Genomic DNA, 24406 nt, shown 5'->3' with positions numbered 1-24406 from the left:
GGGGGGGGGTGCGCATTGATTTATTTGTAAGTCTCTTTTGGGCCGCCATTGACCTCTCCGAGCAGTAAGGCCCCTTCCAGCCTCTGCTCCTTTGCAAGTTCACCGTCAGTCCCAAAGCCCATTCCGTGCTCTCGGCGGCTCCGTTTGCAGCCCCTCCCTGCTCCCCCCCACCCCCCCGGTTGGTTACACCTGGAGAGAGCGCGGCTGTCCGGAGGTAAAGAACCACCGCCTGGTGCCCGCTGCCAGGAGATGGGACGGCCCCAGGGGAGCAGGGAAGGGGTTAACGGGGCTAGGGGAGGCCCAGAGCCGCGGGGACCCGCGCTAAGGAGCCCAACGGGGGGAGGGGGGGGAACGTGGGGCCGGGGGTCTGGCAGCTGTGCCTCTCGGCCCAGGGCCGGAACAAATGAAGTGTGGCAGCGGCGTGAAGCCCCGCGCATCCCCGCGCCCGGCCCGAACCGCGTTAATGTCATCTGCTCGTCTGCTTCGTTTTCTATTTTTTAAACATAAAAAGCTTTATTTTTTTTAATGCGAGAGATACGACCCCCACCCCCCTCTGCCTCCACACCCCCATCCGCATCCACGCACACTCCTCCCCGGGCCCCCTCCCCTCCACTGTCATCATCTCCGTATTAATTGGGGGAGAGGTCTCTCTTTTTTTTTTTCTTTTTTTCCTGTGCGTGGGGGGGAAAGCGCCGAGAAGAGCCTCTTTGGGCGGCGGAGAGTTCGGAGGGAGAGAGAGTGTGGGAGAGAGGGAGGGAGGGAGGGAGGGAGGGAGGCAGAGCCCCTCCGAGCGCGGACCTGGGCCGGGCGGCCGCGGCTGAGCCCTCTTACAGCTCCCGGCCCCGCTGTGGGTGTGCGCGTACGCGGGAGGGGGAGAAAGAGAGGCTCCTGGTGCCCCTCCAAGCGCATTAAGGACACTCGGGCCTTTTAATTTTAGGAATGAATGCTGATACTTGTGTTTCTTATTGTGATCCGGCTGCCATGGATTCCTACTACAACGCAGCCTCCCAGGGCGCAGACGGCTCCTCGCCTTTTAGGGCATTTCAAGCGAGTGACAAGTTCGGCCCCGCTTTCCTGGCTGCCAAAGGACAGAGCTTCGGTGACAGCGGCGCGAAGTGCCGGAGCCGCTACAGCCCGCAGGAATGCCCGTCCCTGGACGGCAGCGGGCAGGCGCCGGGTCCCGCCGCGCCCCCGCCCGCCTTTAGCAAATACCCGCAGCCCCAGCAGCAGCCGCCGCACCTCTACCTGCAGCGCGGCCCCTGCAAGACCCCCCCGGAGAGCAACCTCAAGCTGCAGGAGAGCGGCGGCCACAACGGAGCCCTGCAGGTCTCCTGCTACGGTGAGTGCGGGCCGCGCGACGGGGCCGGGCCGGAACGGGGCTCCCAGGGCCGGGGGGCTCCGGGGGAGGCCGCGGGTACCCCTCGCTCCGTTTTGCCGCGGTTTTGCGGCGAGTGCCGAGGCGGGAAGTGGCAGAGGTTCGAGGAAATCTCGGTAAATGGAAGAGAAAAGCGGAGCCGAGCGCTGCTCCGTGCTGAATACCGCCGTGGGGACGCTGCGCTGGGAGAGAACTTGGGGCGAATGTCACCGCGCTCTGCCCCGCCGCTGCCCAGTCCCTCTCCCCCGCCCGCTGCTGCCCGATGTCATCGGCCCCGTGCCGGCGGCGTCCCGGGGCCGTTCCTCGCGTGTGTTCCAAGGGCTCTCCGGGGTGCGCTGTGCCCGGGCGGTCAGGGAGGGGAAAAATAGGGGAAAAAATAGGAATAAAAAGAAATAAAAATAAATCCCCGACCCTCTATTTTTTCAGAAGAAGGGAAGTGGAAATGAAATCTCTCCCCTGGCCCCTCGATGCGCTGCAGGCAGAGCGGGGCTGCCGTGCCCCTGTCCAGGTGCGCCCGCCGTGGCCCCGCCGGGCACGGGTAACGGTGACATGGACGGGCCCCGCCGAGTGCACTGGGAGCACGGGGACGGGCGGCGGGGCGAGGGGGGGGAACTGAGGCACCGAGAGGGGCCCGGAGATTCCAGCGCACGCGTCCGCGTCTCTCGCCGTCACTTCAACGGCCGCTTCTGCGCCTTCTTTGCTTTCTCTTTCTCCTCCACACATCTCCCTTTCCCCCTGTGCAGGTGTACGAGAGTACAGACGGACCTCCCCGGCCCCATCCGCCCGTCACTCTGAGTAAATCCGAAGGGGTCCCCGCACCCCTCGCCTCAGGGCCCCGGGCCCCGCTCCCCTGGGGCTGCTCCGCTCGGTCATTTACTGTGCACCGAGACCCGCTCCTCCGCGCCAACCGGGGCCGCTCCCGTCACCCCACTTTGGGGCTGCACCCGTCCCCGTGGGAAGGGGCCGAGGCCGGCGGGCGGCCGATTACCGCATCCGCGGGGCCTCGGGGAGCTGCGGGGCAAAGTGAGGAGCTGGGGGAGGCCGGTGCCACCCCACCACTAACCGGCTCTCTTGTTTCCTTAGGCTGAAAAAGGCCCGGGCGCCAGCTCAGCCTGCGAGGGCGCTTTGCAGCCCCGGGCAGGGCCGCCCGAATCTGCCCCCGCCGTCACGCCGGCGGGCGGCCCCGGTCTGTCTCCAAGGGGACTTCGGATGGAGCCCCGGGTCGGGAGCGGATGGCCCGGCCCGGCCCCGAGCGCCGTGTAGAGCGGCCGGGGCCGGTGGGGCTGTAATAGGAGCCACATGGCTCCTCGAGGATAATTAACAACAACACTAGTAACGAGGGCTAACGATTTAGGAGGGCGTCTCGCTAATGGCAGCCACGTTCGGCTTCCTCGGAGCGAATGCAGCGACGGCGGTCTCGGGCTGAGCCGCGCCGGGCGCGCACCGCGCTGGGACCCGCGGGGCTGCGGCGGAGGCGGCCGTTCCGCTCCCGCGGATCGCAAAGAACCTTGGAGCGGCGGCGGTTCGCTCGGGAGGGCCGGGAGAGGCCGAGCCCCCGCGGCCGCTCCGGCGCTTGTCCGTCTCTCCGGGCCGCTCACTGGAGCTCGGTCTTCTATTAAAATACCACACCCCATCCCCCCCCCCCCCAAAAAAAAAGATATATGTACACATATATAATAGCAGAGCGAGAAAAGCATGAGGCAGAGGAAAGCGGAGCCTCTCCCCGGCAGTGCTCTCGCAGCCTGCTCCCCGCTGCGCCCGTTGTGCTGGGGCCGATGCCCGTGCACGCCGCCCGAGCCAGGCGGGGGATTTCTTCTTTCATTTTAATTCCTTAATAAACACGTTCCGAGCTATAAAAAAACCCCGCCTGCCATTTATAGCTCCCGGCGTCTATTTCCAGATCGAATCCCTTCCATTGCATTGTACGGATAAATATAGGCAGGGAGAGCAGCGGCCGCACATCGGCGCAGGAAGCGAGCGGCGGTTCTCGGGGCGCTCCCGCGGGCTCCCCCCGCTGAGGACGGCCGCGCTCGGCTCCCTCTGGCACCGCTCTAACGAGGGGCTGCGGGGCGGCCCGCGGAGCCGCACCAGCAATTAAAGCGAAAACTTCAATAAGCCCCCGGAGCCGGTCACCTATCGCGGCTCTCGGATGATTGATGCGCTGCAGCGATTGAGTTGCTATTTCTACAGCGCGGAGCCGGAGTTAAGTTGCGTGTCCTGAACGTATGTGCGCCTATGCCCGCACACAGCAACGCGCGCAGAAGTATGGGCTGGAAAAAATGCTTCGGGCAGTGAAGGGAATGTGATGCGGACGTGTACCCACGGGAGGCAGAGAGAGGAAACGGCCTTCTTCGTGAGGAGGAAATCTGTAAGTGCGGGGTTAGGCTCATAACGAGCGTTTCTTGTCTTTAGAGAGCAGCAAAAAGCGCAGTCTGAAGCTCGTTGTTAGCAGAAAGCGAGCGCCGTAGGAATTATTTGTCCGCTGCGCACTTTATTATTATTGCTATTATTTTAATTGACACTTTTAATGCTTTTCCCCTCCCCTTCTCCCCCTGATGCACACGGCAGGCCCCCCTCCTCCGGGACACGCCGTGCCCGGTGCCCGCAGATGCTACCGCTACGGTACCGCGCTCTCGGAGCTCCCTGCGCCGTCCCCAAGAGGGGCAATGCCGCGCCCCCGCCCCGGGCCCGGTTCCCTCGGATCCCCTCCCGCCCCGGTGCGCCCAGGGCTGAGGATACGGCGGGGTTCGGGGCGCGCCGCCGCCACCGCCCCCGTCCCGGCTCCTGCCCCGCGGCCGAAGGGAGGCGGGCGGGGAGAGGGGGAGCTGCCCGCACCTTGGGGGCCGGGAGGGGTGGGGAGGTGCTGCCCCGGCCCCCCGCTATAAAGGGATGCAGCCGGGACGCGCGGCGCGGCGCCAGCGGAACGGAGACGGAGGAAGGAGGACGGAACCCCGGGGAGGAGAAGGGCGAGCGGCCGGGGGCCGCGGACTCCGCGCCGGCGCTGGAGCTCTGCTTCCCGCAATAAGGCCAACAGATCCGCCACTCAGGGGCTCCGCACCCTCCCAGGGAGGGGAGGGAGCTCCCGCCGGGAGCCGGGCCGAGGCTCACAGTGGTGCGGAGCCTCCTCCGCGGGACCTGCGGGACCCCGTCGGCCAGCGACACTCCGAGGTAGGGCCCCGATCGCCGCCCGCCCTTGAGGAGGGCTCAGTCGCCACTTTTTCCGGAGATGCGTTGCGTTTCTCGTGGCTCGGCCGGAGGTCTGGCTGGAGACCTTGATAGGATTCCCGGCCCGGGCTGTTTACGCCGCTCGTGTGTCAGCGGAACGGGGCTCCCCCCAGGAAGGTCTCTTTTCACGAGAGCTCTGTTTGTTTTCCGTTTGTCCGCTGCCGAGCGGGATTAGCTCCGCTTTGGCCCAGCGCTGCTGCAGCGCACGGTGTAACCTTACCGGCGACGGGACGGGTGCGGAGAGAGAGAAAAAAGCCTTCGACTCTTACTTGTCTGAATTGTTTTGAAACAGACGGGAAAAATACCGATGGGAAGAGAGATTTGGAGATGCTTACTGCGTGCGTCTTTTCCTAAGGGTTTGATGTGCTATTAACAATATATGCTGATGCCAGATAGCGCAAACGAGCTGCGTGTGTGTTATCTGGGGCTGCAGGCTGTTTATTTTGTGCTCCCTTTGAGTGTGCGCTCGGTGCGGTTGCATGACTAACTGGCTGCAGTGATTCACTGGCTGCTTTCTGGGTGATTGCTCCAAACAAGTTGTGAATCAAAAGAGAGCTCTCTGGCTGTGGTTTCTAACCTCCCAAGTTAAAACCCGGATCGGGTTTAAGGGGAGCTGATGTGCAGACTTCAGCCCCTTGGATCTTGAAGATTTATCCCCTTTCCAAACCCTGCGTTCAGAATCGTGATGAGTTTCCCTTGTAACAGGGAGGTGGTGTCTGGGAGGCTCGCAGCCAAGCTGTGCACTGGAGGACATCTCCAGCCACAGCCCCGGCCCGTCAGCTGCCCCACTGCCCGGCTCTCCGGCTGAGTTTGTTCAGGGCCTTTCAGAAGCTGTATAATTCTCAGGTAAGAAGTGTGGTGTGCTCTGGGCAATAAGTGACTTCTCATCCTGTTTTTCAGCTGGAAGAACTGAGGTTCAGAATGCATGAGCAGCTCATGCAAGGCCCGGCTGCCGCCACGTAGCGGCATCAGTGTGATCTTCCCCAGGCCTGGCTCCAGCAGCAGGATGCTCCCACAGCTGGGGAGGGATTGGTGGGGTTACTGGGAAAACTCAGCAGGCAGAGGTCCCCCAGTTTGATTTTGGAGGGGATGAACTTGTGTTTCCTGAGCCAGGCACTTGTTCGGTGCAAGAAGTTGTAGAAATCTGTGTGTTCTTGTGCGCTTGTGTCTCTCAGCACAGAACAGAGGCTCAGCCTGCCAACCCATGTGAATGGGCTCAGCTTGGACAGCTCGACAAGCAATGGGTTGGTCACTGCTTTTTAGAAAATGCTGAGAAATCCCTGCCCCAGAAGCAATGTGTTTCTAAGACATTTCTCCTACGCACCTGGAGGAAGAACAATCCTGATCCACTATTAATCAGTGTGGAAAGTAAAGGTCTTATATATGCACTGAGATATGTTTCCAAAAGGAAAAGAGATGTAGTTCTGGGTGAGGAGAAGCCTGAGCTGTGACACAGCTGATAGAGGATGCTGCAATTTGAGAATCGTTTACAGAGGGGGTGTGGGAACAATTCATACGAATAAAACATAATTTACAGTTTATTTACAATTTACAAATTTAGAGTCATTTACAACTTTTATATGCCTCTCTGCTATCCCAGCTTCTAAAGTAAAAGTTCTTAAGTAAAAGAGGAAAGCTACATATATATTAAATAAATGACCTCCTCTTTATTTTCTGCGTGAATTCAGGCGAATCAGTGCTATTACACACACTGATTTTGCTTGGCTGTGTTTTCGTTTGTGCTCACACGCAATCTTTGCATTTTGACTGTCACCGCTACAGCCACAGCGTGAAAGAGCACTCCTGGTCAGTGCAGACTTTTAGGGGGGCATTTTTCTGTTGAAGAGAGATGGAGGGAGAAAGGACCAGAGATAGAAGAAAGGAGGCAGGGAAGGGGGAGCTGGGAAAACTCGGAGGAGTGGTGTGCAGTGGCGGACAGCTCTGTGCGGAAGGTGGCGTGGGACTGATTTTATGGACAAAATGAACCCACCAGCATCAAATTCTTCATCGCTCCGTTGGGGATAGCTGTGATTCAGCAGTCAGTAGCTGCTGCACTCGGGTCCCAGCAGGATCTAACTATGACAGGCTGATATGTCATAAACTGTGGTCTAGCTTAGTCTTTGCCGATTGAAGACCATCGCCTGACTCAGCAATTAAATGCCTATAGAATCCAAAAATTTCTTTTTGGGGGGAAAATGTGGATTAAGGTTTTACCCTGTTGGTGTTTATCTGCTTGGTGAAATCAGTACTATTTTTAGATATATTCCTTATTAGCAAGAGCTGTATTCATTAGGTGCGAGGCAAGTGCTTTAGCAGGTTCTGGAGTCAGAGGGGCAGGCTGTTTCAGTCAATGACAGGCATGCTGTACACTGAGGTGGTGTAAAAACTTCATGCTGCCTTGAAGACAGCAACTGCCTTTGTTTGGTAAAAGTCTGTGAGCAGGGATGTTGCTGCGGGAGGGAGAGACACAGCAGCAGGAGCCACCAGGCCAAGCAGAGCCACGGAGGGCTGCGGGGGCCCTGAGAGGAGGAGGTCCAGTAGTTTAATGCAAATCCTCCATACATTTCTGGAGGTGAGTCGTATGTGTGTGTGTAGGGCAGAGGGATCATAACCAAAACAACTGCAAAACCGAATCCAGGGAGTCAACGCAAGACAAGGCTGATTATTCAATGGGAAATGAGGAAACTGAGAAGACAGAACACTTCGGTCAGGCTTCTATCTGGGGATATTAACAGAAAGTTGTAATATCAAGCCTAGAAATGACTCCTGTTCATTCCTCTCCTGTTTAGGGAGATACAGAGCTTTGTGTGCAAACACCACTGCACTGAAGAAGTACCTCAGGTCTCACTCGTTCCTCTCTGCACAGAAGCAGCCTCCTCAGTGCCTCAGATGCTGCTGACTGCATCGACTGTGAGTGTTAATGCTGGTGTCAGGGTAGTGTTTGGTCTCCTAAGGGGGAAACAAGGAGCTGCATATTCTTGTTTAAGAAGGATCAGATAACGAAGGTGTGTACAGAAAGCCAAGCTACTCAGAAGCAATAGGAAGTGAAAGGAATCCACATGAGAATAAAAACAAAACAAAAGCACAAAACAAGGCTGTAAACTTCAGCGAGTGAAGGGCAATGTTGGGAGATTTCCCAGTGGTGGTCAAAGACAGTGTGAGAATGACGTTCTGCAGGGACAGTGTGCAGAGAGACCTGAGGGCTGGGCTGCAGGACCCTGGTCCGCAAGGTGCTGGGGAATCTGGGGCAGGAGGAGGTTTTCATGGAACAGGGAAAAGAGGAAAGTGTTGTTCAGCCTGAGCCACAGCAGGGGCTTCTGAAGGAATGGAAAACTATCCCAAAGTGGAAACTGAAGGATCACCAGGATACCAGTGCGCTGGGTGTGAAGCTGATCCAGTGCTGCTGTAGGGCTTGGTCATCCATCGGACTGTCCCTTTCCAGCATGTGTGCTCTGTAACACAGGGAGACATCAGGGATTTCCAGCCCCAGCAATGCTGCTGGAAAAAGGACTTCCCAAGAGGTTATCATGTCTGTTCTCCAGCTGGATAGAGCCCAGCCTGGCAGCACTGATCCGTGAGGAGAGCATGAAGCTGAGCACTGGGCAGGTGTAGGCTGCAGACCAGCCTGCGTGCCGATGCCTGGGTCAGGAGGCTGAGAGCCCTCCTGGAGCACTGAGTCGTTCTGTTTCATCCACTTCTGTGATGGTGCATGCCCAGACCTCATCCTGGAGTGGAGTCAGGAGCACAGCTGTGGCAAGGACCCATACCTGAGAGCTGAGAAGCGCTCTGTTATAGACATAACCTGGCTTATCAAGATTTGCTCTGAACCTTCGTAAGCAGATTGGAGCCAGATATCAGTCTGAGCTAGACAGAACACAGCCAAACGCTAGAAGGCAAGAGGAAGAGGAGACCCACCTACATTGGCAGAGGACCTGCAGACATTCTGTGCTCCCCACATCTCCAGATGCCAGTGAGGACTTCCAAGACAAACAGCCGGTGGACCAACTGCTAGACATTTAGGCAGATTGTGGAGAAGGAGGAGGCCAGAAACACTCCGTGAAGCTGTGGGATTTATGGCAGAGCTTAAATATTGCATTTCAGCCCTTCAGCAGGAGTCGGAAAGCTGCTACTGGAAGAGAGGGAAGCTGGTTGCTTTAAGTCATATAATGTCCTACGCTGGAGAGAAGAGTATTTTCATCCAGCTCATACCACTTCAAACTATTAGAAGGACTTTTGCAGGATAGAGAGCAATGGGGGATTGGCTGCAACATCAAACATGAGTGCAGCGGCTGGGTTAAGTGTGGCTCTGGTAGGGAGTGGAAATATGGGGAGGCTTGTTGTAAATATATGGCTAGTCAGGACAGAGCCTCGTAAAAACCTTCTGAAAGGCCTAAACTCTGCTCAGGAAGCAGGGGCACCTGGAGCTGCACATACTGAGCTGGGTGCTGCTGCTTTTAAGTTAGGGCTGAGGCTGCAGTGAGGCTTTGTGGTGCCCAGGGCCGGATATTAAGCTGGTGTTCAGACCAACCCTCTTTTAATTTCCTTTCGGGAGGGGTACTTCTGTGGCTGATTCTATGAAAAATCCCCTTTTCCTGGGCCTTGGTGGCAAAAAGTGGTGTTCTTGATTGTATATCCAATTTGCCTCCATTTGGCAGCGGTCCACTTCAGAGGGAGGCCCATAGAGGGACCCAAGCTGCTGTAGCAAGAGAGGGGCTGCTGCATGTGTATGTAATGCACAGGCACTGTAGATGCTTGTTCAGGTTCTGCAGTTGTTAACTGAAACTAGACAGAGTGGGAGACAATGGGGCAACCCAAAATGGAGCAGTTGTCTGTGGAGGAGAAATGCCTGAGAGAAACTGAGCCTGTGGGCTCCGGGAGAGATCCCAGCAACGCTCGGTGTGCAGATTGCTGAGGGTGTCTGATCACTGAGCCTTTCAACCCTTAAAGACATGCCTCATGTGAAAGAAAGAGGTTTGGGCAATGTTTGTAGTGCTTGCTTCTGTGGGCAGGCCCCTGAGCTGTCTCTTTGAGCTCACAGCCAGCTCTTGGGCCTTGTTTCTTGTCCTCATTGGGAGAAAGGCCAGCAAGTGCTGTGCTGTGTAAATTATGCTAATCAAAGGATGCTTGTGCCTTGCCATTAATAGATAATATCTGGGATGTGCTGTACTATGTTCATTTTGGTTTTCACTGTGGATCTGTGGAGGTGAAAATGGCTTTCGTGCTGGGACAAGTGCATAGCAAACTGTGTCATAGGCTCCCCACCACCTGTGTGCGCTCAAAAGACTAACAGAGCAGGAAATGCTCTGGCCACCCTGGGGTGGCTGGTCACCCTGTCCCTGTGACAGCTGAGGGCATCTCTGTAAATGGTGATCTTTCAGGGGAAATCCCCAGCGTGAGTGAAGAGGAACGTGGCACTGGCTGGTTCCCCAGCCTTCACAGCCCTCCTGGGCACCAACCCAGCTGCTGGCATCTTATCTGCAGGCCTGCAAGGACTACGGAACACCACGTACTTCTTGTGAGAGGGGAGTTTCTGCCTCACGCAGATGGGGACAGGCACAGCGCTCACATCAGACTGAAGCAAACCTGACTGCAGGCTGACCGGATGCTGCAAAACTTGCCAGCACATAAATATGGCATGTGAGTGATCACATAGTGATTCAAATCCAAGATACCTTCACCTAACTGTTTGGTATGGAAGTGAACTGGTGTCCTGGCATCGCATGGAAATATGCAGCATTCTTATTTCTTCTTTTGTTCACAATCTGCAGAAAACGCTTCTGCTTCATCCAGTAGATGTGGGATTACAAGAACAAGGTTCAAGGAGCTACTAGCAGCCCTCAGAAATGCTCCTGGTATCAAAACAGTGTGTGATGCAAAAAAGATTCATTCAGCAAACGTGTTTGCTTTGTTGCGTATGTTCGCTTTAGAGTGGCTGAGGAAAACCTCTCTGGGAAAGCTTAGAATTTGAAGACAAAATATTGTATAGGAGACAGAGAAATAAAACAGTGAGTGATGAGTATTCATGAGAGTTCATTATATCAGAAACCCTCCAAAAATAAGCAGTTCTGAGGTTTTGCTATGATATCAAAACCATTGGATCCCTTGAGGTTGTATTCTCTCTTAGACCAAGAGATAACTAGTTGTAGCAGAAATGCTAAGTCACAGCGTGAATCAGTGATTGAGCACCTGATGGGAAGGCAGGGCCAGTCCAGGGGAGCTCAGGTGCATGCAATGTGCCTGAGTGACTGGAAGGGCTGGAGCCAGGACCCTTCCCAGACCTCATTTAAGGGTCAGCAGTGGAGGTGCGGGTATCTTGCTGGAGATCCCTGCTTACCTGAGGCCCTCTGCAGGTAAGCAGTTTCTTTCTTTTATTTCTGTGTCCTTGGCTGCCGCATTTGAGCATATCCTCACTTGCTGCAGCCTAGGACCTTGCTACTACACTGTCGTTGCTGAGCTTTATAATGCATTATAGCATTACACTGGTTTTGGAGAAAACACAGATGATGGGTAAACACTAGAGGAAATGTGATGAGTTTCTTGGATGGGCTGTATCTCAAAAGTAGGTCTCCAAAGATGAGGAGAAATCCTATTGAGCTGTAAATCCTGGGGACGTTACTGCCATTCATTGCTGTTGATATTGTTGGGCCTTTGCCTAAGATGGAATCTGACAGACAATATTTGTTGGTAGCTATGGATTTCTTCAGAAAGTGTCCTGAAGCTTGCCCAAAAAGGAACCAAGAGGCTATGATAGCAACCAGGCTTCTAAGGGATGAATTTTTCACCATATTTGGGGGCCTAGACATGAAGAATGCGCAGCAAGGCAGATGCTTTTTGGCCAAAGTATTTCAGCAGGTTTGTTAGATACTAAGAAATGCAGTAGGAGTGTTTTATGGCTGGTGGCATAAGGAAGGCTTGGCTAGTGCTGGGAGGAGACATTGATCTGGCTGCAAGTGCCTTATGCTGGCATAGATGTCCCCTTGTACTCTGCCTGGTCTCCTGGTGCTGCTCCTAAAGGTCTGGGTATCTTGTATGGTACTGGAAACTCAGGAGTGAGCACCTGAATTGCCCTCTGTGTTCTTCACAGAAGCAAAATAGAAGGACCAGGATTAACCTAGCCCTTGGTCTGTTCTGTTTGTTTTAGTGACTTTCAGAGAAGTAGAAGGAGAAAGCACAGTCTGATTACCAGCTGTCCTCTTCAGCCATTACCCAGCAACCACAGCATGCTCCTTACAAGCTGTTCCTGAATTTGAGCTTTTTGGCACTCATTGGTCTGGCCTACCTAGGCTCTGCAAAAGTCTCCCTGTGGAATGGGCTGGGTATTTCCAGAGAAAAACAGTGAGTTCAGCCTTGGGTAGAATGCACTTTCTCTGAGGTAGGCTCACATGTGGATACCTGGCTGATCCCTCATCTCTGGAGATAGAGAGTTTATAAAATCATTTAAGCTGAAAGGGACCCATAAAGGCCATCTAGTCCAACTTCCCAGCAATGAACAGGGGCACCTACAGCTGGACCGGGGTGCTCAGAGCCCCAGCCAGCCCTTGGGTGTCTCCAGCGATGGGGCATCCACCATCTCTCTGGGCAAGATGACGAGACAAAAGCAGATAAGCCGTGGTGTGCCACAGTAACCATGTCCACATACTAACATGTGAGGGGCCTCTTGGCCAAGGAGGAGATGTCAGAGGTGCTGTGTGGGCCCAAAAAACATGAACACAGCCATGAATCTTGAGTCTGATGGAAATTACTTCCTTGCTGGGGGGAAAATGAGGAACAGCCAGGTTTAGCTCACAGGGAGATGATGGAGCACTGTGATTTTCTTTTCTGTTTAGCTCAGACCATGTTCTTGACAAATTGCACTCATACACACAATCTCTCTCAGCTGGTAGTTATTTTTACAAAGGAGTTATTACGGGGGAGGTTATTTATTCCAGTATGCGCTACAGTCTAAGTGAACTGGACTGTATAGCAGTTGTGAGATCCCTCTTTATAAGCCCCAAGCTCCATCTGCTGTTGGAAGTGCCCATGGGGTTTGACTTACCTGATTCAGAAAGCTGCATCTCTACTTCAAAAGAGAGAGAACATGAGCTGCCAGTGCTCATGGAGTCTTCAGTCCCAGACAAGAGTCTGGGAAATGGCAGGCCCAGCCCAAAGTCTTCTTGACCCATTCTTTGGGATGGAGAGCTCCTACTGCTCCTCCTTGGCACTGAAGCCCCGGCTTTCTGCAATCCACAGCCTTGTAACTGCATTCATTGGAGTTTTGTAGCTCGGAGAACCACTATTTACACCTGACTATGTGCTTTTTTCCCGAAGAGTCTTAAGAACAGAATGAGTTGCTGCAGCAATTGCATGTGCCTCTCATGCATGCTGCAGTGTTATGACCAAAATACACAATCAGATAGCAAACCTGAGAAGGTGTTGTGTAGGAAGCTGGGTTTGAGATGAAAAGGAAGGAGAAAGCAACCTGCTGCAGCCCAGCAAGCTCTCCTTGCAGACATCTCTTCTCATCCAAGCTAAGGGTTGGAGGTGCCCCAAGAAGCACAGAACAGCCAGTCCTGTTCCCCATAGCAAATGCCCCACGTCCTGGGATGCTGGAAACTGAAGTGATCCTGGCTCTGCCCAGCGGTTTGACATGAGTGTTGATGGGTTTTTGAGTCACGCAGCCCAAAGGTGATTTGTGCTGGTGAGCTGAAGGTGGGGAAGTGATGGACTCATGGAGTCTTTCCAGGTGCCTGGCTGGGTGAGCATCACTGCTGGAAATAGATTTCTGGGGCAAATTCTCCTTTTCACAAGTTCCTAAAAACAATTTCTGTAAAAATTTGCTAATGTTTAGTTGACATTTGCAGTCATGCATGTCAGTATGATCCTACCCTGGAATGTTAACTGGAAACAAATACGAAAGCAGGCATGAGCACCGCTGATGTGAGTACAGTTCTTAAGTTAGGCTGATTTTCATGGTCATCATCTTTCACATAATGACCCTCTTCTGCTGAGAATTAGTGGTGCTGCAGGAGTTTTGCTGCTTTCAGGTTTCATGACTTTTTGTTCTCTGTTTGGAAGCATGATACAGAGTCTCTGTGTCTGCTGTCTGACACTTCCTACAAAAAGCTGCCTCCGGTTGCCTCTAACTTAATCAAACCTTAATGATTTGGGCTAAAAACTCCCACAGTATGTTTGCTTCTGGCTGTTTGTACAATATTAGGATTATTTTTTTGTTTCATCTGAATCAATTAAGCTTTTTTCCAAGAACATAGCTCAAACTAAGTGCATTTTTACTCTTTCCACCTCAAAAAAAAAAAAAAAATTGGCACTGCCTTTTATCAAATGTTCTGGTGCATGGTGCTGCAGAATAAGAGCATCCAACTCACAGTGGAGCTGGGGTTTGGGCAGAAAATGTGAGTTCTGCCTTTCCTCTGGAAAGCTGTCCAGGAACAAGAATGAAAGAGCAGTGGTTCTCACTGGCTCAGTAATGGCTGAGCGTTGATTCTCACACCTAAATACATGGCAAGTTTCATGTGCTCTGAACATGGTTACAGCCAGCTCTGAGAGCGCTCTTCTTGCAGTGGCCATTTCCTCCTGTAGATGGTCCAGCCTTCCTTGGGTCCAGGTGTTGTAGGGGAGCATGTGAGAAAAGCTGTCCCTGGGGAAACAGCAGAAGATTGGAGTAAGAAGTGTTGATGTGGGAAAAGCTTGATCTGAGGGCTGGGGAGTGTGCTGCATTGAAAAGGGACTTTTTTTCTCTCTCATGGCTTGGGGTGTGCAGTGCTCTGAATTATGTGATACGAGGAGCTTACCCTTTCAGCAATTTGCGGCTCCCCTTTCATAAGTAAGAAGCACTTCTGCTGAGGCTTTCCTTGTTCAGCATTACCTAATGGATTTTTTTCCTTAATAACTGTCATTTGCCCTGCGTCTTGCTATTCTCAACTGAAAATGAAAAATGTCAGTTGCCGGCTGCGAACAGCACTCATCATTCATTGCCCAAAGGAATCTCGGGCACATTCATCCCATTTCCTCCAAGTGCCTCATTATCAATAAACCTTTGCCTCGCTGCTTCTATAAATCACTTTCATTCCTTTGCTTTGCGAGCCAAGTGCTTGAGGTCTTGTACAAGGATCTCACGGGAGTCATGTGCCAAGGTGGTGGTGTTTCTACTCCTTGATCAGCTGGTAAAACTTCATTAAGAGGACATTATTGAGCTGCACATACGTATGGATGAAGAATGCATTGTACTGAAGCAAGCAGAGGAGAAGCTGGGGAGAGTTTCAACCATCCTTGCCCTACTCTCCATGATCCCAATGCAAAACCAAGCATGGCTGACGTTGCAGCAGCCCTGCTGGGGGTGGGCAGTTTGCCCCATGGGAGGGTAAGCACCGCTGCTGTGTCCCTGCTGCAGTAGAGGTTCTTGGTGGTGGATGCCAGTGTGGCACATAGGATGCAGGGCTGGATGCCACAGAGGCCAAGAGTTTATTGAACTTCACTTCAACTGGAGCTGAAATGTGTTCTTCTAGCACTGGGCAGCAGAGGATAATGGAGCCCTTCTTGTAGATGTTTTATGACGCTCTTTTGGGATGCATATAAAAGGACTGGGACCTTTCAGAGTAATTTAACTAAATATTTGCTTTGACTTTGTAAGGAGCAGCTGGGGTTTCCAGGCAGGTCAGGCATGGATGGATGTTCCTTTATTTCCCCTCTCCCCTAGGAACTGGGGTGACTGGCTGCTGTGGTACCCGCAGCACTGTCCCCATCCCTAAGCCCGCAGTGGGGAGATGTTTGGCAGTGGGTAAGCCAAGCGATGGAGTGAGGAGGGGTCTGGAGGCAATCAACCTGCTGCTGCCAGGCTTACTGTTATTTTTGTCCTCATTCTTGGTCAGCTAGTTCCCATTCCAGCTATGCTGCTTTCTGCTTCAGTTTGTGATTTTGCTGCCCTGCTCCTCTCTGCCAATAGAGCCGATCCCTGCCCACCTCCCATCCTGTGACTGTGAACTGGAGGTTTGGTAGCCAGAATCCTAATTTCATTCTGGAGTGCTTACAAAAGCGTGGTGCTTGCAGGAACGTTAGCAATTCCCAGATCTGGCTGGCCCTGAGTTTTGTGATGTGCAGTGGGAATGGAAATAAGTTCTAGTTGTGCTTCCAAGAACAGGCACGTTTGGTAAGGGCTGAATGTTTTCCTTCCCTCGTCTGTACCTTTCTTTACTAATCAGCTGTATAAAACTGAGGAGCAGCAGAACTGTTGTGCTAAAGAACCTGGCCCACACTTTGGTCCAACATTTAAACTCAGCCTTTTCTGCGGTTCGATGAGGTTCAGCCAGCTTCGGGTGTTTTCTGTTTTTATTTCAGCTTTCCAGTTTCTAAGCAGGAGCTGTAGTATCCCCTCCCCCTTGTGATGCGCCGTGCTCAGGGGTGTCCTAACTTCTCATAGACTGGGGATCCCAGCTCACGCCACAATGGGGTGCTCTCACGTGAGGGTCTGTGGACCTTTTTGGATTTCACCTCCAATAAATAGCTGCTGGCATGTGTACAGGCATGAGTCCATGACTGAGACAATGTGGGAATGCTTTGGAAGAAGGAGACCATTTGGACCTGAATTTGGTACCTGTAAAACGAAAGGAATCTTGAAGTCCTTCCAAACTGTCCGCAGGTCCTTGCCTGCCTCATTCCCCTTCCTGGGCAAATGAGTGTCAGTGAAGCATCAGTTCAGAGTGGCGAGGTGGCTTTTGGTACAGGCGCTCACTTCGTGGTGGAGATGCAAGTAGGATGTAGCATAAAGCCACAGACGTTCCAGCATGTAGCCTGGAACACTGGGGACATGGATTAGTGGGCATGGTGGTGAAGGGTTGATGGTTGGACTAGATTATCCTAATGGTCTTTTCCAACCATTATGATTCTGTGATTGACAACTGTTACCATCCTAAGCACAGAGCTGCCTCTGTGGGATCACCTGGGGTCTGGCTGCCCAGGACCACACAGGGTTGACTCTCCCTCCCTCTACTTCCAATTGAAAAGCCATCCTGCCTGCCCCAGCAAGGCAGAGCAGCATGTCCCAGGGGCAGTGTGTTGTCACTCAAAACATTCACATGCTAGAGAGAAGAGAGCCTGGTCACTGTGAATATGTGGGCTCATCAGGGAGAGGCAAGATCCCCAGCTCCAGTATTTGGCACAGACTTCCATCTCTGTTGGCCAGCAGTTTCACATGCTCCCAGGACAGGCAATGGCTGTGCATTCTCTTGCTCCAGCTCTTTTCCGGTGCTGCATTCTGGCAGCCAGAAGGAGAGCTGCAATGGCAGCAGAACCATTTTTGTGTGTTCAAAATTTGCTGGTCAGCTCTTTACTGCTCTTCATATGGGTGTGCCATACAGAGAAGGATTTGGGGCATAAACTGTGCCTTTTTGCTCCAGCCACAGCTTCCATTCAGAGCTGGTAGAATAGATTTTTTTTTTCTGTGAAAGCCAGTTTTGTTAGTGTCCTTTAAATAGCATGGAAGAGGAGCGAGTGGTGCGTGGTGTACTCTCAGAGCTGATGCTGAGCTCTCTGTATGCAGCCACGGGGTGTGTGAATTCACCTGCTCAGGGAATAAAGCACTGTGCTCTAATACAAGCATTCCCAGCTGCCAAAGCAGGCTCCAGCCTGTGTGATGGGTGGGTGTACACATGGAGTGCTGGGCTTTGTGCAGGCTCCAGGAACCTGCAGGCAAGCTGGGCACAAGGAGATGTGCTTGTCCTTATCTGGAGTGGGAATGGAGGTATTCCAATCACTTCCCACTCAGCAGCAAGGGGAATGCTGCTGTTGTAGTGATGGCTCCTCATGTGGACTTCAGCCTCTCGCATTTAGGGGAGGAATGATGCTTAGTGTTACACCTGTAGCCCACTGTGGAGGTTTGGTTAATTACCTGCTTACTGCTAATAAAATCAGTGATTCCAGAGCCCGAGGAATCACAGCGGATGCTGTGTGAAGGAGACATCACTTTGAGCTGAGCTGTGTGTGCTGGAAACACCCTGCTCTCCCCTGCCATATGAATGTGTCAAGCTGAATTCACTTCAAATTAAATTTCATGGTTAAGTTTGTGCACAGAAGTCCTCATCTTTCCAAAACAGCTGGTTAGGAACAACCCAGATACGTGCTGTGAACACACAGCATGGCTGGAAGCCTGTTCCCTGTGGGGAGGGATCAATGGACATACAGGGATCATTGCAGGGTCACCTGGCCACCACAGTGCCCAAGCACACAGAGTTCTAAGGGTTCTCCCACCCGAGGTCCCACATACAGATGCACTGGCACCAAAAAGGCATTTCTCCTCATGTAGGAATCCAGAAAGAGGCTATGCCAGAGCAGCACAACACTTGGGGACCCACGAGCCTGGCTGTCCCATGCTGCCTGCTGGCAGTTCCTGTGGGGTGACTCAGGCATGGCAATGCCAGTGGTGTAGCAGACAGGTGAGGCACTGGGAGAGGCCAGGAAATCTCCTTCCACTGTAGTAAGGGCAAGGAAGGAGCCAAGAGCAGCAAAAGAGGCACTAAGCACTGTTGGGCCTGTAAGGGTGTAGCAATACTTGCATTACTTCCTTGTCATGGAGATCTTCACAATATGTAACTCAAGGTCTCGTTAGATTTGATTAGAAACAGACACCCCAAACTTTGCATTGAAACTTTGAGGCCATCTCCAGTTACAGGAAGTCTGGGCACATCCATATGCAGATGTATGCAATTTGTTTCACTTCAGCATTTAGCATGACTGGTTTGAGGTCAGAGATCCTGTTCATGGGGAATGGCAGTTGCTTCTCTGGATGTGGAGCAAAGGGAGATGTGTGCCATCCCTGTAGGCCACCTCTAGACCATCTTCTGCTTGAGGACAGCCAGTGTCTGAGCACTTCAGGTGAGGAGAAGTGCCAGGGAGCAGCCAGGGGAAAGCCTTAGGGCCTCTGCTTGTGCTGCAGGGGTCTTGAGGAGTGCTGGAGGCAGCCAGCATGAATGCATGGAGGGAAATGCACCCAGGTTTGTGACATCCTAAATTTAAAAAACAACAAAAAAACAGTAATAGGATAGGAGATAATGACTTCAAGTTGCACCAGGGACGGTTTAGGTTGGATATTCTGAAAAGAAGATTTTCTTAAAGTGGGGTGAGGCATTGGAACAGGCTGCTTGGGGAGGTGGTGGAGTCACCTGGAGGTGCTCAAGAAATGTGTAGATGTGGCACTGAGGGATGTGGTTAGTGGGCATGGTGAGGATGGGCTGGTGGTTGGACTTGGTGATCTTAGTGGTCTTTTCAAGCCTTAATGATTCTGTGACTCCATGAAATAATAAGTATATTGGTATAGCATGTAACTGATATATTCAGTGCACAGGGTGATGAATCCTCCTAAGAACCAAAGCATTGAGATGATAGACAACAGGAGACTTGCTTGAGTTCCTGGAGAGTCTGGGAGAGCAGCAATAAATCCTCCTTCTGAAAATCCAGGGGAGTGGTAGAGGCAAATGGCTCCCACACCTCCAGCATCAGTCCCAGTCCTGGCCAGTTCTCCTCTGCATTAATTAGCCAATTTCTTTCTCAAAGCCCTTTCATGTCTTATCCTCCCACACTCAACTTTGTGCCTTCCTGCCCTTGTGCCCAAGAGCAGCAGCCACATTTCATCCTTTTCATTTCAGCTAAATTATATTGACTCAGTCCTTTCTGCTGTGAAAGTGAGTGCAGACCTCCTCACAAATCCGCCTGCTTCATGCTTTTGCTATGAAGCCATGGCTGAGGTGTTCACCAAACAACATAAATGATGAATTAGGCAGAACAAAGTTGTAACTGAGGATGAGTGCTGGAAAAAAAAAGTGGGGATTTCCATAGACTTTGGCAAAGATATCTGGGTTAGTGTAAATGACCTTGGAGATGACACAGCAGAAGTCTCCCAAGGGAAATCTCATAGGGAGACCATGAGATGGTGGAACTGTTTCCCAGGAAGGTTGATCCTGGACGCGTTTAAAAGCAAGCCATTATGAAATTAAAAAAGACAAGCCAGGTGTTGTGTTCTTGGATTAGTAAGCAGAGCTTGGGCAGTAAGTATTCCTGCAGCCTTCCTGTCTAGAACCTCCAGGAGATGAGGCTGGAGGCTCAAGGCCTGTTGCATTTCTTTGTCCTGTACCTACGCTGGGGCTTTCTGCAGGTGTTTCGCATCCACCCTCCCTGTGGTGATGGGTACCTCTTTGTCACAAGAGCAGCATGAGTTGCAGGGTTGCCTGGGGTGCAACCAGGATGGGGACACGTGGGGATGCATGCCCATTGAGCAGCACCCCTTGCACCCAGTCCCAAGCCCAGACTCCCATTTTCCCTATGCCTCCTTCCCATCGCCTGTTTGTTTCTGTTAAAGGCTTTTCCCATTGCTGGAGGTCTGAGTCTAAACAATCAATGGGCCATAGGATTTACACCCATTTCCTTCTCTCTCTTTCTCTCTCCACACCAAACAGGTAAGGAGAGCAGCTTGGGAGAGGCTGACTTGCAGCCCAACGCCGACCCCTCGGGCATGGACAGCAGCTACCTCAGTGTGAAGGAGGCTGGAGTGAAAGTTCCTCAGGACAGGGCCAGCACGGACCTCCCCAGCCCCATGGACAAGGCGGACTCGGAGAGCAACAAGGGCAAAAAACGGAGGAACCGTACCACCTTCACCAGCTACCAGCTGGAGGAGCTGGAAAAGGTCTTCCAGAAGACCCACTACCCAGATGTCTATGCTAGGGAGCAGCTAGCCATGAGGACAGACCTCACTGAGGCCCGAGTACAGGTAACAGGGATGCCCTAGGCTGGGCTAGAGGTGGGTGAGCAGTGAGCTCCTTGTCTTTGAACTGGAGGGGCGACAGGGCAGGTGAATCCCACTGCATCGGAGGGCCAGGACTGCTGAGTGGCTGAGATGCAGCCTCCCAGCTGCCACCAGCAAGATGCCAGCTTCCCCCACTAACCTTGGGTGTTCAGCCCAGCCAAACCCCAAAAACAAGAGAATTTGAGTGCTGCTCTTTCCCCCGAATCAATATTAACCCAGAGGCTTGGCAGAGCTTAGAAGCATTTGCAAAATGGAGAACCACTGCTCAGAGCAGACATTTATAACTCATGCTTTGATAGCCTCCAAAGGTTGGTGGGAAGCTAGGACATCATTCTGTCATCTAGCTAACCTTGTGACTCCTGTATTCAGACATCCATTGGATCACCACCCCTAGAACTTGCATTAGCTTCAGGAATAGCTGCAGTGGGAAGGCATCTGGTTATATCTCTCATACCAGGAACCCTGCTTGCTCTCCACTCTCATCCCTGCAAGCAGTTGTTGCAAACAAAGCAGCCAGGCCAGCATCCCTGTGTTTGTCCCTGCACATTAATTCCAGGATCAATCCTAGCTGCAGGACTTTTCTCACTCACTTGTCCAGACCAGTCTGCAGGGCTCCATGCTCTTTCCCACGGCTTGTTTCTCCTTGTATTTGCTGTGGCTGTGTCTCAGCAGAAAGCAGAGAGGCTCCTGTTGGTTCAGTGAGCACCAAGGAATGGGCAGGGGTAGGCACCTGGCAGCATCCCCACGTCTGGCTTTCCTCTGCATCCAAGCAGTGCTGACCCTCCCCAGCACCACCATTCGCAGCCCTGGAAACACAAAGGATGGGACAAGACAGGGATGGCAGGGGGCTTCATGCCTGGCAATGCTACCTCTATCCCCCTTCAGAGCCAGCACTCTGATTACTGGGACTGCTAATGAGATATTTCAGTGGTGCCCCTGTGATGCAGCGGGGGCTTGAAAGCGAGAGGGAAATGTCAAACTCGGCTGTAGCGAAATCGCCGCCTTGGAAAAAAAAAAAAGTAAAAAAGCAAAGTAAAGCAAGAAGTAATATATCTTGATCCCTTTTCCCCCATAAAACCCTGGGAGGCTGGTGGAAGGAGCGGAAAGACTGAGCTAAGCCTGCAGGAAATTAAACATGAAATGAAAACAAGCTCAAGTTATTCAGTTCTCTCATCCCAGGCTCCAATTTCCCATTCCAGGCCACTGATAAAATGGTGTCCAGTTTCAGTGCTCAAGGATGAATTCTGGCTCTGTTCTTGCAGGCTGGAAAGCAAAGAGCTGGTGGCCATCTCTAACAAGAGTGCACACGGCCTGGCCATCAGCGCTGGCACGGGCCTGGAGACAGACAAAACAGCAGCGGCAGGAAGGGGCTGAGGTGGGGAAATGGGCACTGCAAGGGGAAGAGCAGGTAGAAGGGAGGGGAGCCTGCTTTAATCTTTCACTTAGTGTCAAGACTGAAGCGATGGGCATCCAGGCAGCAGTGCTGGCCGGGCAGCGGGGGGAGCAGCCTGCTTCATTTCAGCCCCGCTACTCCCACAACATGTCAGAGTGCGTGCATATGGATTGAGGTACCAGCATATGGCCGCATGTTTATGGAGACATGAAACATTTTCTGTTCTGTAGATTTTTATAGGACTGATTGGATACATCGAAGCTTATCAAAGCACTGTCTGCAGGAGTCAGATCCACGACATTTGCCCACACTCCTTCCCCGCTCGTTCACACCAAGGCGCAGCGTAACATGAGCACTCTTGCAAGCCCCTGTCCCTGCTCACAGACATAGCCCTGACCGCTGCACCCATCGGTGCAGCAGCCTCTCTCAGCTGAAAGTGACAGGCAATAAACAGAAAATGTACACTTGGTACTTCTTCAGATCTTTTTTCTCTAGTTTTCCTCTTTCAGTACATTCTGAATTCAAGGAAGCTAGGGGAAATCCTACAGGAAGACAGAAAGCAGCCTGAAAATCACTTGATCTCAAGGAGAAATGATAGCTTTTAAGAGTGGTGCAACTGTTTGGAGCAGTGGATAGCAAGCAGTAGCGGGGCATAGAGAGCAGGGAGCGTCTCTGTGCCCTGAGCACCAGCACCTCACCTGCAGGTGCCCTTCAGCCTCCTGGGGCTGTGTGGATACTTTGCCCCAGCCTCCCAGCTTGCACTTTGTGCCCAACCAGTTTAAACCACTTTGCCCAGCCATTGCCAGCCCTATCCAACACACAAATGTGGTGCTGGGGTCAGTCCCACACAGGGCAGTGCAGGTGAGTGCTTGCTGGGAGGGGTCTGGCCACATGTGCCGGGCATATGTCTGCCGCAGCACCGTGCATGGCCCGCGCCACGCTGCCTACCTGCAGGCACTCCTCTGTGCACAGCGGGGCCCCGCCGCCCCGGGAGGAGCCGGGTCAGCACTGCTGGCTGTGAGCCTGCAGATCAAAGCGGCATGATCCCGGCCAGCCCTGGGACTGGCCTGCAGCTGGGCTGGGGTGGCTGTGCCAAGAGGAGGCAGAGGAAAAGCAGACGGACGGATGCCTGGGGCACCAGTGGGCTCCTGCAGGATGCTCCGCGTGTGCAGCACTCTCAGCTGGGGTGATATTAGGACCATTCGGCTGAACTGCACCCTCTGGAAATCCTTCTAGGGTGGAAACTGCACCCATAGGAAATCCTTAGCAAGCACGAGTCCCTGTGCTCGTTTCTTCCTGAACTAGTTTCTAGATGAGCTGACTCTGCAAATACTTTTCTACCCTGAAAGCTGCACCATGCCCGTTGCCCGGCTCACCAAGGATGAGAGCATCCCATAGGGTCTCCCATTTCTGCACTATCACTGCACTGAAGTGCCAGCCCCCCAGCCCTGGTCACGGTGCAAAACTCGAAGCAGAAGCAAGAAGCTCCCAGTCTGCTCCTTTCATGCACTGGCGTGACCTGCGCACCCCAGCCCCTGGTGATCGCATGCATCGCTCGGTGCCTTCAAAGAGGCTTGTGATTGATGTGTTTCCCTGACTCACAGGCTTCAAGAGGCTTTGAAGACACTGGGCCAGGCTCTGATCTCTCTTATGCTGATGCAAATCAGGAGCAATGCTGCTGACAACAGTGCAATAATCCACACTGATGTCAAGCCAGTGAAAATAAGAGCAGAAGCAGGGTTTTGGTCTTTCTGCTGCCTCAAAGGCATCTGAGCAGTGCTGTGAAGAGCTACAAGACCTGCAAAGCAAAATGGTTTCAAAGCAGAGGACATGCAACTCACAGAACTGCACTTGTTTCCAGGAGCTATGAAGGAAAGCAGCACTGAAAACCTTTTTTTTTTTTTTTTTAACAGTTAATGAAGACTGGGAGTTCAGTAGTAAACAGAAGTTCTCAGCCAAAAGTATCTTCATAGCCAGGACTGAGCCTGGGGAAAGCCCCAGTGCTGCAGGTCCCAGCCTGGCACCAGCACACACAGATATATTTGCTCCTTGTCTGGGCACGGGGGAGTTGGATTGTCCTGGGGCAGAGCCGGCTGCAGGGCAGGAGCCAGGGGCCAAGGCTGGGCTCCTCTTCTAGCTCGGGGTGCTCAAAGCTCCTGGCCCTGTGGGTTCCCAGCTCCCGTGCCCCCTGCTCACAGCCCCGCATCCCCATCTCCCCACAGGTCTGGTTCCAGAACCGACGAGCCAAATGGCGCAAGCGGGAGCGGTTTGGCCAGATGCAGCAAGTCCGGACCCACTTCTCCACTGCCTATGAGCTGCCGCTGCTCACCCGTGCTGAGAACTACGCCCAGGTGAGTGCATCCCCTGCCCAGGTTCGTCTATCTGTGTTCATCACTGCCCTGCTCCTAGAGCCCTCTAAGTCATGCTTTGCTCCTGACGTTCATTCCCTGCCCTCACGTTGGGATGTGGGAGCGTGGGGCTGTGCCACCAAGCAGCAAAGGCACAGCAGCTGTTCAGCCACCTCAGAGGTCACCAAGCCCTGCTGGGCTTCGGAACCATTGTGCACTGCGTTTTCAGCACATCGTAGAAGGTCCAAGGCGCTGTGCCTCCCCAGGCCCTGATGCTT

At 52.9% G+C, this 24406-nt stretch overlaps 1 protein-coding gene across 1 annotated transcript in view; it reads left to right on the top strand.

Annotated features, from left to right (window-relative positions):
• The window catches only part of ALX4 (ALX homeobox 4), a 29888-nt gene continuing 6421 nt past the window's right edge, over positions 940-24406 (top strand). The window contains exons 1-3 of the mRNA XM_021402265.1: positions 940-1339; positions 20041-20351; positions 24003-24131. Coding sequence (XP_021257940.1) covers positions 940-1339; positions 20041-20351; positions 24003-24131 — 840 coding nt within the window. The remainder of the gene's footprint in view (positions 1340-20040; positions 20352-24002; positions 24132-24406) is intronic.

Source organism: Numida meleagris, chromosome 6 (genome assembly GCF_002078875.1).
Source record: "Numida meleagris isolate 19003 breed g44 Domestic line chromosome 6, NumMel1.0, whole genome shotgun sequence".
Classification (NCBI taxonomy): domain Eukaryota; kingdom Metazoa; phylum Chordata; class Aves; order Galliformes; family Numididae; genus Numida; species Numida meleagris.
Note: the sequence above shows the minus strand (reverse complement) of the source record. Positions and strands in the feature narration are given on the sequence as shown.